At 36.8% G+C, this 16,176-nt stretch overlaps 1 protein-coding gene across 9 annotated transcripts in view; it reads right to left on the minus strand.

The window, feature by feature from the left end:
• Nucleotides 1-2,265: 2,265 nt before the first annotated feature.
• Nucleotides 2,266-16,176, minus strand: part of PCGF3 (polycomb group ring finger 3) — a 62,004-nt gene continuing 48,093 nt past the window's right edge. For all 9 annotated transcript variants that reach the window (XM_040579705.1, XM_040579703.1, XM_040579698.1 and 6 more), the window contains 7 exons: nt 15,547-15,643; nt 13,253-13,308; nt 12,185-12,295; nt 11,637-11,725; nt 10,221-10,358; nt 9,406-9,486; nt 2,266-7,646 (listed from right to left, as the gene is read on the minus strand). In XM_040579705.1, the coding sequence (XP_040435639.1) occupies nt 7,599-7,646; nt 9,406-9,486; nt 10,221-10,358; nt 11,637-11,725; nt 12,185-12,295; nt 13,253-13,308; nt 15,547-15,643 (620 nt within the window). In that variant the 3' untranslated portion in view covers nt 2,266-7,598. The remainder of the gene's footprint in view (nt 7,647-9,405; nt 9,487-10,220; nt 10,359-11,636; nt 11,726-12,184; nt 12,296-13,252; nt 13,309-15,546; nt 15,644-16,176) is intronic.

The following is a 16,176-nucleotide window of genomic DNA, read 5'->3' on the forward strand; positions in this document are numbered from 1 at the left end:
GACATGCAGGGACTTTCTACATAAAGGTGCACAGAGAGTTGCATTGCATTGTAACTCCATTCAGACACTTACTTAAATGTTGTACTGGAGAAAGCTTAACTGAGCCGAGATCAATTTAATTCTGACTAAGTCTATACCTGGGTTTAAACGGCTGAATTTATCGATCTTAAGTTCACATATTCAATTGATATGGATTTTTTCTGACTGCACCAATCTCGAGGAAATCCCAAGGAAGTGATTGCATAAAAAGAGATATTCCACTTATAAGTATTGATTTTTATAGCAGAATACTCAATCAATGGAATATCAGTTACATATAAAATAAGAAATATGTTTTGTCACGTTGAATTACCCTCTGGGGAAAAAAAATGCCGTTGGCTGCCATTAGCTGCAGGGCAGGTTTATGCTTTCAGGGCTAGCTAATGAGTATTAGTACAATTTCTAGTTGTGAGGCTTGGGAAATTCAGTCAAACTGGAATTGTTTTTACTCTTATTTATTACATTAGCACCATGTTCAGTGCTAATGAGGAGTTTGGATCCATCACGTATTTCTGTGGCTTAGGTTTTCCACAATGTTTTGCAGTCTAGTTTTAAATGACTCGAACACAAAGTAATGACAACAAGAGATAAAACTTTGAAGAAGTTATTTTTTCCTGTCCAAATCAAAGCCAGAGAACAGAACAGTCTGGATTTCTGGAAGTATATTTTACATGGGACAATACAAAGCACTGACTTACAAAACAATTTTTTGCCACAACTATTTCAAAGGTCACAGTCATAACAGATGCTGATAGTGGTGCTTTAATCATTCCCCAAGTGAGGTATACATGTCGTTCCTCCTGCACATCTAAGCCATCTCTTCACAATAAATGTGCCAGAGAAATCACAACTTGTGTACAGCAAGAAGTGACTATGTACTTCCACTTGCATAGAGGAAAGCTTATGCCATCTCTTAACTACTTCAGCATTTACAGAGGTCAGAAAATCTGTAATCACACTCCCACGAAACAGAACACCTCCGTTTGCAAACATCTTCTCTAGATTCTTGTAATAGTTCCTGAAAATGCAGGAAGGAGAGAAGCAGACTGAGCCAGGCCCACACTGGTTAGATCACAGGTGGAGGCAACCAGTAGTACCAAAGTTCAGGGAAGTATTAGAACTACTAATAGAGAGCACCGAAGGTTTACAAAATGTAATGCTTGTTCAATTAGTGCTAACATGCACTCACTTTTAAGTGAGTATACATAGGCAAAGAGACCTTTCTGCATTAAGTCTCTCAGGCTGGTATTTAAATGAAGCCAGTAAGTGGCAAATGTCCAATTTCCTCAGGACAATTATACATCAGTACTATTACTGCAAGGAATGTGTGTATGAATATAGCCCTGAATTCAAGCCATTCCACGGTTGTTGGAAAGCTCCTAACAAGCCAATAGCAGGAACAAAAGCCCTTCCTGCCCTTTGTATGTATAGAGCAGTTCACAAGCACTAAGTATGCATTACTGCATGTAGAAACTGCAAGAAATTCAACTACTGTAGCAACTGATTTGCAGCTTTACTCTATTGTCTTGACTAGGCATTTTCAATTAATTTTACCAAAAAATTCCCCCATGCCTTTGATCTGTTCAGGTATTGAAACTCACAGGTCTTGAAGCTAAAAAGATCTTAAGTTATAAACAGGGCAAGCACCAACATCTGCCAAATACCACAATAGGCCATTTTTTTCCAAAGGCAAAACATTTTCAGTTCATTAATCAAAGCTCCCTGTAAAAGAACTCTTTTTTTTCCCTACCAGCACACTGAAGCAAAATAAAATACAACCAAAATGTGTGTGGATATGCTTTTTCATTTGGCATTTGTCTAAGTGAATGTCTGTGTTCCAGGATACTGCAGTCTGCCCCTGAGCATCTCCACCAGGTAAGGGCAAGATCGAATGTAACACATACAGGTCAGGTAAGTACCTTCTATCCACATCCACAGATACATAAGGACATCAGGGAATCTGTGCTCTTCCTCTTCGTAGCTGAAGCAGTTTTGTTTCCTAACTGGCATGTGCTTACTCGCCACACACTTGCCACAGCCATACTGCCATTCTGTGCAGTGCAGTAATACTGTGGCCATGGCTGCGTTTTGAGTAAAGTCAATCATGACAGTGGAATGCCACACCACCATTGTTTTTGTCACACTGTGTTTGTTCGGAGCTATGATGATGGCTAGTTCCTTATGTTCTTGGGGAAAAATGGGGCAATAACTTTCAGCCTGACAGTATTTCAGTTAGTTTCTCTGCTTTTATTAACAAGCATATAATATTAATTGGCAAAACACTGGATACAAGCTTCACTATCATAAAATCAAAACATTAAGCAATAATCCCAAAAGGCTTATTCAGACAAAACTAGCCACCAATAGTACAAAAATTACACAGCAACACAAAGCATAAAAAATTGTAAACTTTCAAATGAAGCTAAGCCAAAAATATGGTTTTACACTGTGACAGTTCCAGAATCTTTATTATGCCACATATGAGGATAAAGGCTTAGTGGTTGCACTGGCTTATTGTCCCTTAACAATCAAATAATCTTGTTGCAGAAGGAAAGAACAAACTCTCCTTTTGTCCAGACAAGTCACTTGAATTCAAGATTCTGTTAAACCAATGCTTTGAGTTTCAAATAAAAATACTAAAAAAACATACTGGAACATCAGTATTCAAAAATCAGGGCTCCTTCCTTCAGCCACACCTAACCGTTTGCAAGAATGATCACACTGGCTTCTTCTAATAATCTGGATGGTTCCACAAAGTTACCAACATCAGTGTTCATAGAATTGGACATTTAGTTCCTACCTTACCACTAGGATCTGTACAGGTCATTGTGGCTTTGAAAAATTTCCAAGAATCCTGAAGGATGACCAAACATGGATCAAATAGCAGGACAACAGCTTTAATTTGTATATAAATAAACCATAACTCCCCAGTAAAACATTACTGTTGACTTGCCACAAGACACAAATTCCCAGAAAATGTTTGTACTGATTGCAAGTTTTGATTAAAGCAGAGATTGAAGTATTGTTCCATGTTGCCTAATGTTTTTCTTTCTGGGACTTTTTACTTCAGCAACAGATGTCAAGACCTTAGTTACAGTTAACTATATCTTACGTAGAGATTTTAGTGTGTGGAACAATTTTTTGCCTTGTTACCAACTGTAGGCAGACTAACTGAAGTATAGGTTGCATTAACATTTCCAGTGAAACATCCAAACTGAAGTGATTACCTGAGGAAATACAGAAACTTGATTTTTCTGTACAGTCAAGCCTTCTGTACAAAATGCATTTTAAGTACTTAAAGATTCATCTTGCTGATGTACAGAGTGGTTGGCTTTTTCCTATTATATTTAGCTCAATGGTAAGATGCTGTAAAATAGTCTAGTTGTATGGTTATATTTATCATCTAGTAGAAAAAACTCAAATGAATCTCCTAGGACTAACAATGTTGTTATAAAGACAATAAGAGCCAGATAAGCTTTCAAAGGCTTATAGCCTATTGGAAAAAAATAGCACCATCATAGCTGTAGTCTGATATTTTTAATGGTCCCATATCCCCAGAGGTGATAGTGTTGTGTATACTATTGCACAACCAATAAAAATAAATATTCCCAGGTTTGATGGTACACAAATATACCAGACATAACAATGGCACAAAACATTTTCAGATAGGCTGCAAGTCTTGCCGATTGCTTCCACAATTCACATTAAGGTTTCTTGCAAGATCATTTATTTTAAAATATTGCTGACAGATAGTTCTTGTACTTACACAAATTTAAATCCCACACTTCACTCTTAAAATAAAAAAAGAAACAAATCAAAAAACACACCCCCAAATAATAGCCCCAAATAAACCCCCATCTGAACAAGTGAGAAAAGCCATCTACATTCCTTTCAAATTTAAGGGTAAGTAGATGTTACATTTACAATTTAAACATATGCCTAAGAAATACATGTTTCAAACCTATTGCACAAAAGCATAAGTAATGCTCTTTATCCACAGAAAACAAAATACAAATAAAAGCTACTCAAACTCAAGGTAAAAGGAAGAAGCTTGTAAAAACATCTTACAATTTCATTTTATATGCCCGTAAATAAAGCTGGACCACTGAAACCAAAAATACTTGGATGGTAAAATAAGACAGAAGGCTTAAAATAGAATAAATAATTTTATAAAGTTAAAATTTAAAACCCCAAATCTTATTTAAATTCAATATTATATATTCTATCTGAATTCTCTATTTTTAATGAAACTATATTTAATGAGACTCTGAGCCTGGGTGATTCATCAGCCTCACTGCTGCTAAGGATAATGCAACAAGATACTTCTTTACTGCAATTATTTACCAGCATAAGCAATTGTGAAAATTACTTCACAGTAATCGCATCTTCATGAGGCCAAAACAAACTAATGATCTCACTAGGACTAAAGAGATATCTATGCTGAGTCCAACTTTTAGTCCAACTTTGAACAGTATCGGTGTTACTTTACCCAATATAATCTTGATATAAATTAACTGTCTCTTAAGCTTCACCGAAGTGAAACAAGGCTCTGACCCAAAGAAGGCCTCCCTCTGACCTCAATCCAATTGCAATGTAGTCTTTTAGTGAGGCTAAAGGAAATTAGCATAGGGTCCAGATACAGTCACATCCCTCCTGAGGGAAAGAATTTCTATAGAGAAGATGTGACATGCGGTTTAGAAAAATAACTGAGTGGGTTTGGGTTTTTTTTGTTTCTTTTTTTCTTTTCCCTGGTGAGGTTTTATCAGATTAAAACATTGCAAAATCAGTTACAGATAATTATGAGAAAAAAAGCCAAACAGTTGTAGGTATTAATACTGGCTTGAATGTATGTATTTCTGTAGGTATAAACAGAGTTTTCAATATATTGATAGCACCATAACAAATTTGAGTGATGCTAAAGATGGTTATAAACTTATAAATACATGTTCTGTACTGTCGATTGTTACAGCAAGAGATAAATTTAACAGGCTTCTCAATTCGCATGCTTGTAACTAATTTCTCAGTTGCACAAGTTCACAGGGAAGTACTAAAATCCCAATATACTTTAACAGCACTGCATCGGTATCTAGTCGTACAAAACATTTCTGCAGTATACATACTCTGAGGTAGACAGATCTCATATACATATATATATATATTTGTTCTTATGTGTGTATACATCTTGATGAAGGTGGTTAATCAGAATGCTGTCAGGCAGCTTTAATTTTGTGTCTACATCAGGTACAGCCAGTGCTTGTGTACTCAGGGTGCACAGAGGGTGGACAGTTACAGTCCTGTTCATATTCTCAGTGCCTCAGTGGCTACAGCCAGTCCCTTTACACTAGGACAGTAACAACTACATGAACAGCTCCAGAAAGGCCCAGTATGTCAGTTTGTGTACACATCCATACTACCTGCATTCACTGTTTTGAAAAGTTTATAAAAATGGTAGACCCATGATCTCATTTGTTCTTTTCTGCCAGTTCAAGTAATGTTAAAGACAGAAAAAAAAGCTAACATACATATATCTGAGTTCACAAACACTAAGACACAATCAGAGCCAAGTTTGATTCCATTGCTCATATGCATGCACACACACCCCCTACACAAACCCAGCCACCCAACCCAGATGTGGAGTTCTGCATAACCCAAACATTCAAATGCAGCTATCCTATACCCTTATCTTCAGGGACAGCAGTACTTTTTTGGCCTTTGTGTGGCTCTCCATCTCCACAGTTCAGTAGGCTTCCTTTCATTCTCTGCTTGCATACTTTTTGATTTCCTTCCTACTCATATCTGTGACTGTAATTAAAAATTAGGACCCCTTTTTTCAAAGGAAAACACAATTTGGAGCATCCCTTCTGCAGCAGCAGAGCTGAGAAAGGAGGACTGAAGACTCCAAAGAAGGAAATTACGGGACACACGCTGAGGAATTTGGTACTTTGAAAACTCAAGAAGAGGAAGAAGATTTAAAATGCTTGGATAAATCTCTTGCGGTACCAGCTTCCTATTATCGAGTAACAAGTAATACCTTCTAGCATACGAGGGGAAGGAGCACAGCTAGAGGAAATAGGGCAGTTACAGGCAAGCTCATTTTCTTATTCCAAGACAATTTATCAAAAAAAATAGCAGGGTTTATTATTAGGCATAGCAACTAGCATTTTAGCAGACTGGAAAACTCTCCCAAAAATTAGAAGGTTAACTATTTCCAGCTGCCAATAATATGGTATAGCCTGTTTTCAGTGACTTGACCCCTGTGTCAGACAAAAACTCTCACAATCATACTACATAAGCTATACTGTATACAGCTTGCAGAAATCACTTCCAATTACCATTTTCTAAAAGCTAACTATTCCAAAAAGCCTTAAAAAAAGTGCAGTGAACCCTGCTAAGTGCTATTCAGGGTGCATTCCATAACATATATCTGCGTATAGATGTATGCACACATACATACATGCATGTGTATTACCTTGCATCCATTAGGGCTGATGCAAGCAAAATTATCAGTTAAGGCCAGAAGGTGCTAAGATAATCTTGTTTGATCCCCACCTCCTCCACAAGACAGCTAGGAATTGTGCTAAAGAAAATTCTATGGTTTCATAAGAAAACAGGTAAAGAAAATAAAGCTGTTCATAATGGTCTGAGGAATTCTTTGATCAGTGAAATGAAAAATAAGCAGTATCGCCCGAAGTTGTCCAAGAGCCAGTGTTTCAATAGTTAGTGAGAGCAAATTCTCCCTAAATGAAAAACTGATTTCTGCAAGCCACAACTACATAAGAAATGTTTATCTTTTTAAAAGTTCACAAATCTAGCACTTTTGAGTATCTGTCATTACGTGGTGCAATTTATGCCACCGCAAAATGTCAGGGCACAGTAAAATCAACTGAAATTATTCATATTAATCTTACCAAATCAACATGCATAGGGAAGTATCAAAACTTTACTAAAACACAAAGTCAGGAAAAGCAGTAACTGGGAAAAAATGCAAACTTATTGGTTTCCCAGATTTTCAGAGGTTTTTGATGCAGCATAATAAGTTACCACCAGTCACTGTATCATTAGGTATGTTTAATGCTCTACAGAATAACTTTAATAAAACCAATGCAATCAGGCATACTGGATAAGACAATAACACTTTGCAAAAATATAGTTTTTAAAGATTCAGGATGTGAAAAGTAACTAAATGTAACCTGGTGTCAAAAGCAACATTTTTAAAACATCCCACAACTTTCTAACTTATTTTTATGTAACTCTAAGAGATAAATCAGGCTGAGCTACATGGAACTGTGAAGTGTTTTCAGTATCTGTAAATTTAGTGCTGGTAGTGTCCTGTTGAGTTGAGACTTCTTTCTTCCATACAAAAAAAGTATAAATAGATTCTATCCAGAAATCTAGGTAACACATCGCTAGAAGAAATATTCAGGACAGTCCACTATGAAAGCTCTACAGTCTTCTAAAATTATTCGGCTGGTTTGTGTCATGTGATTAGTGATGCACTAAGAAGGTGCCAGATGATAGTCTCTGCAAAAAACTCTGTCCAGAAGGACAATAAAGTTCTCTCACAGCAAGTCCATTTTGGGTCTGTAATGCAGCAGTAGAGGTGCTTTCTGCAAGACAGAAATATCAGAGAAGTTAGGAAACAAAACCTGAACTAATCTGTTTAGTAGGCAAAACATTTGTTTCTTAAACTAAAGCTTAAATGAATGATCAGAGTAGTCATCTGACCTGTCAAAATTTCACTTAGACCAAGACAAGATGCAATTTCATCTGTGGAGCTCAAACAAGAAGTAAAGAATCCTTTCTCTTTTGTCTCAGGAGCTGATCTGTTTAACTTGGAAAATCCATTCCCAGTAAGGGAGAAATGCAGATGTCTAAAAAGCAGCATAAGAGCATGTAGTACTTCGTATGTAACAGCTATCACTTGATTCCTCTTCTGTGAACGTATCCATTACTTTTTCATGAATAGGTAAACTTCTAACATCAGTAAAACCCTGCACCAGGGAGCTCTGTGTCATGTGAACAATTGCTTCCTCTTGTTTGTTCTGGACCTCTCACCTACCAGTTTCATTTGACATCCGCCATCTGTTTCACTTGAGATGAAGTTTACAACTCCCTTTTCCATGTGACTCACATTTGCACAGATTTACATGACAAAGGTGAATAGCAGATTTGTACAGAAGCACATCAATTTGATGCTCTTCTTTGGTCGGTCATCCCCCCCAAATCCCTTTGTATCCTTTTATTTTTACCTACAGTGAACTTAAGGTGCTCGGTAATCAGAACAGTAAAGGCTTGCTCCAATCCTTTGTCAACAATCTGTCTTCACTATCCTAAATAACCAAAGTGTTCTCAGTGCACTGTTACTGCTCTACTCAGATCCCTTTCCAGGTCATTCAGGAACACCATACCGAACAAATTCTAACAGAATTCCACTCATGACCTCTCTGCATTTCAAAGACTGACCACCATCCTGTGACTCTTAGGTAAATTATTTTTCTACACAAAGACAGAAAATACAGTTCCCTACTCCCACCTGCACCTCCTTCAGACATGCATCCAAAGACATCAAATGGTTCTACAACAGTGTGCACTGTAAGCTCAGACTGTATTGCTTGCACACTGAATACTAACTCTTAGTTCAAATTATCCCCAAACACACATACACTGACTGTTGGCGTGACTTACCTCCAAAGTGTTAAATTCTGCAATTCATTCTTACACCCATTTCACTTGAGCTGCCATTATTAATGTGATAACTAAAACTCAGAATGAACGCCCCACTGCTTAGTATTCAGTTTCGAGGAAGTTGCTTGAAGAAACCACAATAAGAAAGTCAAAGCTGTACTCAAACATTTTAACCAGCTTTGTTTATGCCTACTAAATGCTGCTAGAAGTTTCCTTAACTAAGGCACACAAGACTGCAATTACTGCCTCTCCTTTAGAAGTAGAACAGCCTTCCTGAGCTACAGAAGAGAACTGTTTTGAAAATTTCTGCCTTTTCTCTATCACAATCCATTTCCCCACCTTTGGATTAAAACTAGTTTTACTTGGAATAGTTAAAAAATAACACTTTTTTGGGGCTTCCGCTTCCACTGATAACAATTTGACAGTTGGTGCATGTTCCCTTTTCCCTTGCAATTAATATTTAATTCCCCTTTCCTTAATTTTCTTGGAAAGAAAATTAATTCTTGGTATTTAGGGATGCTGTATTAAAGTATCTTTAATATTAAGATACTTTAAAATTTAAGATATCAAAGTATCTTTTTATTGGATTTGCAGTTACTACAATATAGTTCCAAATTATGCTTATTTTATAAACATTTTATTTGTCTGCTTCACGATTTACTTGGAACCACTGCATCATACCTTAAATCTCCATCTAGTAACAACTACAAACTTCAGCGTGTGGTCCTTGCCAAGAATCTCTTCATTGCATAATATGTCCAGCTGCCAACACAAAAGATGACAATTAATTGAGAGGCATACACAAAAAAAATGTATTTCAGATAGCACAACAAATGTTTGACATGATTTTTTTTTTTTTTCTCTGAAGACACTAGAACTGTTCACCTTGCAGACAAAAATAGGACCAGGAAGGAAAAGAGAATGTCTTTTCTCAACATAAAGTGCTGAAAGATCATGTTGCTGCTTGTGCAGGAAATACTGTGTGAACTGGACCTAATTGTTTGATTTAGCTCCCCAAGCAGTACTAATGGCCCTTTACAGAAAGCTTTACATGCTTTTAAAAAGGCCCAATAAAATGATCAAGGAGACACAATTCACAAATCTCAAAGGCAGCTCTGTTATTTAACATGCCATGAAATTTTTTTACCTAATACCAGCCAGGTGGCTTTCTGCTACAAGGATATATTATTTAAATAAACTTGTCTGCTACCTCCTTTATATTCTATATTAATTGGTTTTTTTCAGATACTCAATAGCTATTTTTACTTTTCTACCTCAATGCTGAAAAATCTTGATATTAGAAACAGTGGCAAGTCCTGTATAGACCCAAAAAAGGACAAGAAAACAACCATGTAACATATAATTCAAAAAATGAGGTATGCTTCTGTTTTCTGAAAACAGTCAGACTAAAAGACATTCCTTTGTCAAGGAAGAACCCTGCACTTTTTGTAAGGTTTTTATATCTACAAATCAATTTTAAAAAATTAAAATATTACCTCGTTAAAAGAAGACAGGTTAAGTTTTTTGGCAATGAACTTCTTTAGATGCAGGACTGTTGCTTGTGCTGAGCAACGAATCCATTTTCGTTTCAATCCACGCAATTTGCTGCTATTGCATTCCAAGCAGATGCTCACCTTCAGGAAAAACTACAAGTCAGGGTTGGCTGGAACAATTTTCTGCGATTGTCATCATGTATTCCATATGTAGTTTTTATTAACACAATGAAGTGAAAAAGTACAGTACCAGTATTCCTTAAAGCAAAATGCCTGTAGCCTGTTAAATTCCATTTTCTAACATCTCCTCAGTTTAGTGATAGCACTGCTGCAATCAAAAGAGATCTAGACAAAAAAGCTCAAGAATTTTTGATGGTGGAACAAGGCTGCTTCAATCTGAATTCATAGGCTGTCAACAGCTCAAGAGGAGCCTATGTCAAAAGCCCGAGGAAGATAAATAGTAACAATACCATTGCCAATTTTTAATTATTGCTTCTAATGTAGCTTCTTGCGCTTAATGCAACTCCTATATCCAGTTTAAAACAAGAAATTTAACTCATTTAAAAGAAAATTTAAAGTTTGAAGAGAACAGATACAAACCACATAACAAATCTTTTAAATGCTAAAGATTATCCTCCAAAAAGTGTCTCTAAGTTCTGTGCTTCGATTCTCACTTCTTTTTTCATCCAGGTATTCAGTCTAAGCTCTTTGTGATAATTTACTTTAAGTGCTTAAGGATATACCACAAGGTACAAACCCTTTGAAAGTTCCATTACATTATAATTGAAAACAAAATTAATCCAAGCTTAATTTACTCTGGACACACATAACAGGAAAACATAAAAGGGATGTTTTTTATATCCCAAAATGAGATTTCACTTCCAAACATGCTTTGTGCTTAAAACTTAATGGTGAATTTCCCAACTTTCATGCTGTTTTTAGGCTATAGGGCTACTGCTGTCTTAGTATTAGAAGTTTAAAACAAAATATATAGTAAGTTAGTAATAAGTGCAAAAGGTTTTATTCATAATTATTGATACACATTCAGCTCAATGTATCACAGGGCTACACTCCTTTAGAAGGGGAGCCAAATAACCTTTTACTTTTTTTTTTTTTTAATTAAAAAAAAAAAAAAAAAAGAGTAAAATTTGCTTTCAAAACAAATCCAAATAAATACTTCGGGAACTCATAAGCAAACAGCCAGAACTATCAAATCTTAATGAAAATGTTTTAACTATATTCTTCATTCCTGTCAAAACTCAAAGATGGAACTCAGGCACACAAAAAAGCACTGGGTATCTTGTTTGTATCAGAGGACAGAAAAAGTAGCGTGAAACATTTACTTTTCTTCTCTGCTAGCTTACCAAAGCACTAAAGCTAAAACACAAGATAAAACTAAAATATGCCCTATGAGCTCACCTGTTCATCACTTCGGTGGTAGTCATTATCTTCTTCCTGTTTTTCCTCTGAAGTTTCTTTGTTTGAATTTTCATCTGTTTTAGCTTCACCTTAGATAAGAAACCAGATACATGGGATAACATTTAGCAGCAGCTTGTAATGCTAACATGATTACAATGGCACAGTTCAGGACTGCAATATAGAATAAACTTTGCTCTTCCCAAATTGTACTTAACTGCCTAGGCACCACTAGCTGCCAACAGTCCCACACATGATACAGAGCTCAACCACTAGCAGCCTAGAAGCTGGGTAATTTCAGAGTCCCCATGTAGGTGCTACTATGGAGATCTCATTTGCCAAGAGTAACATGCTACAAGCAGCTAAAAAGAAAGATATGCACAAATATGGGACAACGCAAAAATCCTACACTCGCTGTTTTCTGCAGTGATATAAACCAATTGTGATTGTAATAAATCAACTACGCACATACCTCCAACAGGCCTGTTCATCAGTTCAGCAATTTACTAGTTGCTACCCACACAAGAAAGAATAAATAAAGTACCATTTACCATTTCGATGGGAATCTAGGTGCTGTTTTGCAGAACATGTCTCCCCTTTGATGTCCCCAGGAACTTCCATGCCCAGTTTGTGATAAAACTCCCTTTGCTTTTTCACTTCCGCTGTTTAAAATTGCAAATATTAATCCTGTAATAAAGTTCTAATGCAATATTTATGAAGTCATTCCAAATCCCTTCCCTCTTAAGTGAAACAGGCTTCCCAACAAGTAGTGGTATTGTCAGTATTTACTACATTCCATCTCTGCTATTGTATCAAGTCATGCCTCATCTTATTTTTCAGAGTTAGAATCCTATGAATTCATCTCTATAGCCACTATTATAGCATTCTTATTAGAATAAGACAGTATTTAAAATACTATACCTTATTTTGAATCCTTCCCATGTTATTTCAGTCAAACTATTGTTTTTGAATTTTTATTTATAGTTCGGATTTTAAATATGATAGAAGTAATTTTTAAATAATCCATCTAATCTTATTGACGTTTTGAGAATGTTCTGGTTATGCAGCTTCAATGGATTAAAATACTCTATTTAAATGAAAGTTGCAGCATACATTAAGACAAGAAATTACTAAGCAGTTACTATGAAGTACTTCTTAAGCTGAACAGATCCACTCTTAAAAAGGATTATGAAAAAACAAATTGAAAGTTACCTGCTACGGACAGATTGACAGTAGCAGAAACAGCACTGAAACTAAAAGCTGTTCTGCATTACATTCTACCTCTGAGAATTCTAAAAAGCTGGCACAACAGGTTAAGTACACAGTTTAACAAGTGAGAGTTACAGTGTGCCAACATTTAAAAAGTTGAACTACTATTCTGCTTTACTTAGTGCTACTTAGTATATTTCTTCCACCACCTCCATCTGCTGCTAGTACAGGTATGAAATTAAACTAATCCCTACAAATGACAGAAATTAAGGAATATGGCTTTTCATTGTATTTTTTTCTCAGTTCCACCCCTCCCCCCTTTTCATCACCTAAGACTTTTTTTTTTTTTTTTAAGTGTTAAAGAAGTATGTGCAAAACAACCTCTAAAAAAAGGCCGTACCACAACTTACCTTCTTGGAGACCTGGCACAAGTTTGTAAACAATATCTTGCATTGTTCGGTCATGACTCGCAAGAAAAAAACAAAATTAAAAGATTAAGTCAACCATCTAGATTCAAAACATTTCTCTTAAAAAAAGTTCTATTATTAAATTGATGTGAAATCTCTAAATTCACATATGAAGAATTTAGATTTTCAAATCAGTATTTGTATCAAATGAGAGAACAGTAACATGAAACAAATTATGAAAAAAGTACAAGCTAAAACAGAAGCCCAAGGGAAGTTTGAAGAAGAATACTCCTGGACATGTGGAAGACAATGCCCCATGGAACACAGCCTCCTGCATGAAGACAAGTATGTCATTAATAATTTCAAAATTAGGCACTGGTGAGGCTGCACCTTGAATCCCACGCTCAGCTTCAAGCCCCTCACTTCAAGAGGGATGTAGAGGTGCTGGTGCGTGTTCAGAGAAAGGTAACAAAGCTGGCGAAGGGTCTGGAGAAGAACTCTTATGAGGAGCAACTGAGTTGTTCAGTCTGGAGAAAAGGAAGCTGAGGGGGGACCTTACTGCTCTCTACAGCTGCCTGAAAGGAGGATGTAGGCAGGTGGGGGTCGGTCTCTTCTCCCAGATAACAAATGACAGGACAAGAGAAAACAGCCTCAAGTTGTACCAAGGGAGGTTCAGATTGGATATTAGGAAAATTTTCTTCACTGAAAGGGTGTTGAAGCAGTGGAACAGGCTGCCCAGGGAGGCAGTGGAATCACCATCCCTGGAGGTGTTTAAAAAATGCATAGATGCACTGCTTAGGCACATGGTTTAGGGGAGGATTCAGCAGCCCTGGGTTTATGGTTGGACTTGATGATCTTAAAGGTCTTTTCCAACCTAAAGGATTCTATGATTCTAATTCTCAACCCCATCCAGGAGGTCAAAACCACATTCAGTAGTACTAGCAACAGTATCAGGACTAGGGGCTATGCTGATTACAACATTCCAAAGACATTCAGAATTTCCAAAAAAGAAAAGCCAAAGGTGTAATTATCAGTAGATAGCTAGCACCCGAAGTACAGGGCTGACAGCAATTCCGAGTACACCGACCGGGTCAGCTTCACAGCCACCAAATCCAGCACTTCATAAGCCAGCACTATACAGTACAACACAGAGATGACTTTAGCTTAGACCCCAAGGACAACAAGTGGCACAAAAGGGAATGAATACTGCAAGCAAAGTAAATAAAACAACCCTGAGATCATGGACAACAACTTTAGAAGCAAAGAAATCTGCATTTTGGCTAGTGACCATTATAATCATACAATGAATATTTACAACAATTTGTTCTAACACACTGAGTCAGACCTGTCATTATATCAAAACTTCGAGCCCCACGCTGGGTGCCAAAAAAGAATGTCATGGTTTAACCCCAGCTGGTATCTAAGTACCATGCGGCTGCTCAATCACTGCCCCCTAACCCACAGGGAGGGGAAAAAGGATCATGAAAAAGGTAAAACTTGAGGGTTGAGGTAAGAACAATTTAATAATCGAATAAAATAAAAGCAATAAAAACAAAAATTATAATGAAAAGGAGGGAGAAGGGGAGAGGAATAAAATTCAAAGGGAAGAGAGAAAAGAAAACAAGGGGGACACAGTACAATAGCTCACCACCCGCAGTCTGATACCGAACCCGTCCCTGAGCTGCGAGCAGGGCCTGGCCAACACCCTCCAGTTTATATACTCAGCATGACGTTCTATGGTATGGAGTATCCCTTTTTCGTTTCCCTGAATGGTTAGTTCAGGTCAGACATCCTGGCTGTGTCCCCTCCCAATTTCTTGTACCCCTCCAGCTTTCTTGCTGGCAAGGCCCAAGAAACTGAAAAGTCCTTGCCTTAGTATAAACATTACCTAGCAACAACTAAAAACATCGGTGTTATCAACATTGTTCTCACACCAAATTCAAAACACAGCACTGCACCAGCTACTAATATGAAAATTAACTCTATCCCAGCTGGAATCAGGACAGTAACTTTAATGACCCAAGCATACAGAATGAGGAATGACTAAATCTCATTACAACACACACAGAAAGTACACACTTTGCTTGCTTTTAAGTCTGCAAGAATCTAACAGATGTCAAGGACTTGCAAATTCATAGCAAAATTTGATCCCACATCTCCTAAATCAGCTTCAAACTTCCTTTTAAACGTTTAATGTGCTGATAAGCAAGTAAGAAAATGCAGGAAAAAGCTATGCTATATTAAAGAGGCTGGAACAGTCTAAAGTGAAGCTAGTTCACTTCTGCTTTCATACTTACCCAATATACTGTAATGGGTGGCTCTGATGTATAACAATTCTGCAGGTGGGACAGGTGTTGTTTTCCTCCAAATATTTCACTAGGCAGCTTCTACAGACTGATAAAAAGACATTCATAATTAAGAAAAGAAATAAAAGCAGCATAATGAAAAAAGAGCTTGGTTTTATACAGTCACAGATACGCACCTTAGTTAAATTTACACAAAAGTCATGTCTAACATGCAGAACACTGTTTCCAATATCTTTCATTAACGTTCTTGATAGAGGGATGTGATACACTAGAATTAAGGCATATGTACCTAGCCAGATTCTTCCTAAGGAAGTATATAACACACAATCCCACTCCAGAATTTCCCTAGAATGGCAGTTTCTAGCCAGTCAATATCATAGTGCTTGCACCATTCAGCTTGCACAAATGATGTTACAGGAACTGTACGCCATTAAGATACTAAGCCTATTTGCTTTATCTGTGGCCACAAACAGAAGTAAAGTGTACAGTGGCAACGAACCCAACAGATAAAAATTATTCCAAAGTTGGATAAGTTTCAAAAAAGAACAGAAAATTTTCAAAAAGTGGATACCCAGGTGCTATTTTAACTGTCATACGAGTACACTACAGTTAAACTTCCAC

This window comes from Falco naumanni, chromosome Z, assembly GCF_017639655.2.
Source record: "Falco naumanni isolate bFalNau1 chromosome Z, bFalNau1.pat, whole genome shotgun sequence".
In the NCBI taxonomy this organism is placed as follows: Eukaryota; Metazoa; Chordata; class Aves; order Falconiformes; family Falconidae; genus Falco; species Falco naumanni.